Source organism: Bombyx mandarina, chromosome 08 (genome assembly GCF_030267445.1).
Source record: "Bombyx mandarina strain Sakado chromosome 08, ASM3026744v2".
Lineage (NCBI taxonomy): Eukaryota > Metazoa > Arthropoda > Insecta > Lepidoptera > Bombycidae > Bombyx > Bombyx mandarina.
This window is the reverse complement of record NC_143215.1, coordinates 1,035,613-1,042,166: the sequence shown is the minus strand read 5'-3', so window position 1 is coordinate 1,042,166 and position 6,554 is coordinate 1,035,613. Positions and strand designations below refer to the sequence as shown.

The following is a 6,554-nucleotide window of genomic DNA, read 5'->3' as shown; positions in this document are numbered from 1 at the left end:
CTAGTGGTGGAGGATTTCATTGCGTGCGTAGGCCACTCTAATTGTCAGATCCTAATAGTGACTGATATTAGTATTATTGGTTTAACGGTACTATTGAGTTGCTTAATTCAGCGGCTATGCGATAGTGTATTCCGATTTAAAGGATAAATTTAACTTGAACTTGCCGCAACTCCGGTTATCATAAAAGTAAAAAAATAACACCATTTTCTCACGGGCCACGGTCAAAATCATTTTAAGCCAAAAATCGGTACTAATAGCTACGAATAAGTATGTAACTTAAGTATGTACTAAAATGAAACATGGTTTTCCCAAAACCAAATTTAATTAATACCCATTTAAAAATTCAATAACAGTTACAAAACTTAGATAATCTCAAGAAGTCTCAAATTTGTATATTTCATCGACAAAGTTACGTATCTCCATTTCCTTGGCGCAGTTTAACAGAAGTTCATCTATAATCTTCTCTGATATACTGAAAAATGGTAATTCTTAATAGTTATAAGGATTTATTGCGCCAGTTCGTCTCAGAATAGTGACTCTTTTTGGAACAGCTGAGAGTTTAATATGAAATTGGTAGGCAGCGGCTTGGCTCTGCCCCTGGCATTGCTGACGTCCATGAGCGACGGTGACCACTTACCATCAGGTGGGCCGTATGCTCATCTGCCTACAAAGGCAATAAAAAAAAATAAAAAACGCATGGCAAATGTGTTTTAAATTGGCTTACTGACTAAATTGTTCTTCAGTTCAGAATATCTTTTTAAATGGCATATAATATGGCATTAACAAACTGTTAGGCGTATTATCGCGAAGGAGTAACATTTCGGCTTAAAGGATGGGGCGACCGTACTATAGAACAAAGACTTAGAACTAATGTCTCACTCAAGCCAAATGGCGCCATTTACGTCCTTGATGTCTATCAGGTGCAGAAACCACTTAACACCGAGAAGGCCATAAGCTCGTCCACCCATCCAAACTCTTAAATGTAACAAACAAGATCAACTCTTAAATCACTCGCCTGCCAATAGTCTCCCAGGGTTTTCCAATAGTGCTGTTAGCATACATAGGACTCGTCAGCATGTGCTGGACGAATTTGGTTCTGTACTGGAACAGATTGTTGGTCGTCTGCTCATCAATGTTGAAGGTCAAGCGGAACCTGTCCACGTCCTTTGGTGACGGCCTTTGGCACAACGATCTCGGAGTTTTTTTCTGTATTGTTTCTTCTAGGATCTGAGGGTGATGTGATCAGGTTGCAATTCTGTACGGATTGGTACCGTGGTCATGTTTACTCTGAATGTCGTCCGTCATTGCAAAATGTTATAATTGTCAGTCAAGATATATTTTTATTGCACTTGTAGGCAGACGAGCATAAAACCCACCTGATGGTGAGTGGTTACTGTCGCCCATGGACTTCAGCAATGCCAGGGGCAGAGCCAAGCCGCTGCCTAAAAGCCGGTGTCTTTGCCGGTCAATACCATCAAGATGACCGGTGGCTACCTAATTATAGTATCATTTAATGCTCAGTAAGAGAGTCGCCCAGGCTTAATCTGTGCGTTTTATTACTCATTCGGTGTCTTTAAATTTACCTTCAATAATTGAGGGGTGTTGGGCTGACGTGGACTCCCGCCGCTTACGCAGACCAGCTGGGCGTTTTTAGTTCCACTGACGCGTTCGTGTCTCCCTCTGAAAGGTTTTTGTAATTGTAATAGGTTCATAGAATGAGGTAGAGGTCACTATCGCAAACCCAAGGTCGTTGAGTATAACATGTTCTTAGGGATTCGTATTTTTTTTCGCCTACCTATGCTGATACCCTTGAGAGGCTATTTCAGCTTCACCCTAACGTGTGTAGGCTCAAACCGGAGTGTTGCTAGTACTGACCCTAGCAAACGAAGTGCTTCGCAGAATCTACCACTGGATTGGAAACGCGACCCACTGAGAAGATCCGGCTAGAAACTCAGTGGGCTGTGTCTATGGGTTAATTCGCTCGTCGAGCCCTTCGTCGCAAGCGACAGGTTCGACGAGGACGGTGACTGGTGCTTGTGGTGCCTAAAAGCACCGTTAATGGATCGGGAGGATCCGTAATGGCGTGGGGATACGTAGCGGTGTTATTAGTGTTACGGCCTCAAATTAGGCTTTAATTTTGTGTTCTGGACAGCAAACAGTCCAGAAAAAGTATTCCTAACCCGAACCTAATTAAGACATAAGAGCGTAACACAGTCCGCTACGCAATTATAATATTACTAGATGATGACCGAACTTTGCTCGGTTTTTTTTTTGATAACGCTTTCCTGTTGTGTCTTTAAAGCGGTTAGTTGCCCTCAATTAAGAAAAATAGTATTATTATTTGCCAATAGATGTCGGGAAGAGTTGATTATTGAAAACACGAATAAAACAACATTTTCTGAAAATAAATCGTAGCTAGATCGATTCCCCCAAATCGCCTGTATACAAAATTTTATGAAAATCGTTGGAGCCGCTTCCGAGATTCAGATTATACCTATATATATATATATCTATATATATACAATAATTGCTCGTTTAAAGGTATAATATTAGTTGTTGCCCGCGGCTTCACCCGCGTGCTCATAAAAACGTGTCAATATATTTTCTCTAGTGTCACGTAATGTTTTTACAGAAAATAAAACAGTTTCCAGCATTAGGAATGCGGTGTTTTTTCGGGATAAGTGGTAGCCAATGCTATTTTCTTGACCTAAGACCTATTTAATTTAAAAATATTATGTCGATCCTTCATTTCCACGTGAGAGAACGTCAAAGACAAACAGTTTCATACTTCTAAATAGTATTAGTATGAGACTATGTATGTAAGTAGGTACTTATATTTTCAATAAATTATTGAACAAGAAATAAATTGACATCATTGATTACTGTAATACAATTGGTAATACGATGACATCATAGCTGAGAAAAACCGATTTAACATATGTTTTTATTTAGTGATGGGTTTTTGTGCCGCTTCATGCATTAAGATTGAGAATCTGATCAAAGTTCCAAAGTGGGTGTCGGCATTCATGTTGTGTGATATCTATGTGGGGTTTTATATTTATGGTGGGCCAGTGAAACTGTTGATCATTTCACAACAATTTGATGCTTTATTTCGTTTTATTATAAGTAACTCAAATATAAACATCTTTCGCCTTCCGGGTTTGCCGTCGTGTGTTCCGCACTCATTCGCCGTCTTTCTTACTTCCTAACACGACATCTCCTATTTCTCTCACTCAGTCATGCTCCATATCTGTCATTCATCCATATCGCTCCGTTCCGTTCCTAAATCTATAGGAACCATTTAGCAGCAGTTTTGCCGTGAGTTCATTCATCCATCTAGAGAAGTGAAGAAATCTTCTACAATAATATAATCCGGTCGGGATCGAACCCGGTCATCATGGTACAGAAGTCAGTCAGAACTGCTACGAACCACGTAGTACCCAAAGATTCTAGGTTCGATTATCAACGTGATGATCAAATCAAGATTCTATAATTTCACGCCACAGTACCGATAGTTATTGACACAGACAAAAGTAATAGCTGCTAGCATAATATATCAAATGTATTATATCGTTAGGGGACTAACAATGTCACCATGAGATAGGGTTGTCCGTTCATTAAATTAGCATAGCTTTATTAAATCATATTTGGACAATTTATTCAGTTTTTTTTTTATTGCTTATATGAGTGGACGAGCTTACAGCCCACCTGGTGTTAAGTGGTAACTGGAGCCCATAGACATCTACAACGTAAATGCGCCACGCACCTTGCGATATAAGTTCTAAGGTCTCAGTATAGTTACAACAGCTGCCCCACCCTTCAAACCGAAACGTATTACTGCTTCACGGCTGAAATAGCCAGGGAGGTGGTACCTACCCGTGCGAACTCACAAGAGGTCCTACCACCAGTAATTACGAAATTTATAATTTTGCGGGTTTCATTTTTATTGCACGATGTTATTCCTTCACCGTGGAAGTCAATCGTGAACATTTGTTGAGTACGTATTTCATTAGAAAAATTTGTACCCGCCAGCGGGATTCGAACACCGGTGCATCGCTCGATACGAATGCACCGGACGTCTTATCCTTTAGGCCACGACGACTATTAGCTATTTAATCAATAACTATTTCTGCCAACAGTAGCGTCAAAAACTAATTAATCGTAAGCGCTTACTTAATTGTCTTCGCAGGAAGACAGACCCACAGTCTAATTAATGGGAAGTAATTACGTACGGTCATGGACGGCAACAGTTCTATCAACTCGACGGAAAATTTATCAAGGGAAGATATTCATCAGATAAGTGTTCTATGCTTACACCGATCAAAATTTCTGTCGTCCAGTTGCATAGTGAGGAGTAGACATTAGGGTCACTAAATCCGTCCTCGCCAAACCCGTCGCTTGAGACGAAAGGCTCGATGAGTGAATTAACCTATAGACACAGCCCACTGAGTTTCTCGCAGAATCTTCTCAGTGGACCACGTTTCCGATTCGGTGGTAGATTCTGCGAAGCACTGCTCTTGCTAGGGTTCGTGTTAGCAACACTTCGGTTTGAGCCCCGTGAGCTCACCTACTAGCTAAGGTTACGCTGAAATAGCCTCTCAAGGCTATCAGCATAGGTAGGAGGGGAAAAAAGTGTCTCTAAACTTGTAACATTTTCTGTCAAGGAGAAGCAATCGATGCTCCCAAGCAGTCCAGTTCAGGGAAAATTAATGAAAATAATTCTCGAACTTTCAAACGAAACATTTATAATGATATATCATGTAGGTATATTATGAGTAATTTAGTGAGTAGATAATATCTATTAATTTTACGATAAAATAAACTAGCTGTAGTGTTTTTTTTACTTTAAGTTGACGCATAAAAAAATTATCGAAATATAGCCGGAAACAATTGTGATTCACTTCAAGAACTTTAATTATATTGGGGTAAAGTTTAGGAGTTTTGATAATGAATATAAAAATAGGAAATGACGAGGCCGTGGATTGACGTTCCACCCGCACCGGCACCAAACTAGGACTTTCTCTTCTTCTAGAACCCTTTAGGGCACCGTAAACACAAACTAAACACAAGCACTCTCGAACCACGATTACCCTTAGGAAAACTTTTCATTTCGACCCGGAATCGAATTCAAATCCCGCCGTACAGTCTTCAGCCAGTAGACTGAGATGAAGAGTTTATTATTAATAGCAACTAATGAAAGAGTACTATGAGTTCGCGCGGTAAGTTCTGCTATTCGCCTTTTTAAGTAATTCGAACGTCATTCTTTTTTTTTATTGCTTAGATAGGTGGACAAGCTCACAGCCCACCTGGTGTTAAGTGGTTACTGGAGCCCATAGACATCCACAACGTAAATGCGCCACCCACCTTGAGATATAAGTTCTAAGATCTCAAATATAGTTACAACGGCTGCCCCACCCTTCAGAATAGACAGGGTGGTGGTATCTACCCGTTCGGACTTATAAGAGGTCCTACCATCACTACCATTCGTCCAAAATACTAATGAAATAGTTTGGTTTTTAAATACACGTGTTTAAAAACCAAATCAAAATTCTTCTTAGTGTCCTTATTATCTCATATTATGTAGGGTTGATGCAGCATGCTCTCTTAAGAATAGGAATTTGGCATGAGTTTCATGACCAACCGCCAGTCATACGTGAACCTTTCTTGGGTTGTATCCATAATATATCCATTGCAATGTGCCATGGCACGGCTGCGATGGGTTTTTCTTCCTTTTTTAGTGTTTCGTTTAGTCCATCTATCCAAACGAACCATTAATACATATATTACGTATTATTGTAGTCATCTCTTCTTGATGCGTTAGCAAATTTTCAATTTAACCAGACGGCTTCAAGTTGGGGAAAATTCCAATGAAAGGTTCCGCTAAATACATACACACTAGTCAAGATAAGAAAATCCTGTTAAAAATTAGTTACTGCTCACGACAGTCATTATACCTAGTAACAGTTACTATACCCAGTACTGACTATACCAAGTACGATGTTGATATCATTCCTAATATAAACAAGACAACGAACAACCATGCGAGGTAACCATTCGAATCCCACAATTGGTCTGTCAAAGTAAAGACAACAGAAAAGTTTTACAGAATCCCAAATTCTGTCAACTGATATTGAGCGATTATTAACTCGAAGTTTCAATACATTTCTATGTATGTAAGCAGCCCTAACACAGACGCGTAGGGGTGGCACCGCAGGGGCGCGTCGTCTAGACGTGTCATGTGAAAAGCTTATAATGTACGAAAAAATATATTAAATATTATTGTTTTATATAAGTTTAGGAACAGAGTGGAGAACATATACCCTTTGAAGTAATAATATCGTACGTATGTGACCCACTAAGTGTTTTAAAGTCGCACAACAAAAATTTTAATCGACTATCTTTTACTAACTAACTGGTTTCTATTTAGAGGTATTATTGAAATCAAAGATCTAAATATTACTCAAAAAGATTTTATTTACTCTTTTCCGCATTTAAGTTTTCGACTTTGGTTGCATTTTAGAAATTCGTTGCTTGGAAATATCACAACAGGACGG

At 39.4% G+C, this 6,554-nt stretch overlaps 1 protein-coding gene across 6 annotated transcripts in view; it reads right to left on the bottom strand.

Moving 5' to 3' along the window:
• Positions 1-303: 303 nt before the first annotated feature.
• LOC114244964 (uncharacterized) overlaps positions 304-6,554 on the bottom strand; it is a 70,616-nt gene continuing 64,365 nt past the window's right edge. For 4 of the 6 annotated variants that reach the window (XR_016323371.1, XM_089728975.1, XM_089728973.1 and 1 more), the window contains 3 exons: positions 1,584-1,680; positions 1,016-1,227; positions 304-472 (listed from right to left, as the gene is read on the bottom strand). Coding sequence is in view for 3 of the 6 variants with exons in the window: in XM_089728975.1 (XP_089585101.1) it covers positions 373-472; positions 1,016-1,227; positions 1,584-1,680 (409 nt within the window). In the remaining 3 variants the exon portion in view is untranslated. Of the gene's footprint in view, positions 473-1,015; positions 1,256-1,583; positions 1,681-6,554 lie in introns of those variants that run through there. The other 2 variants (XR_016323370.1, XR_016323372.1) reach the window with 2 other exon arrangements.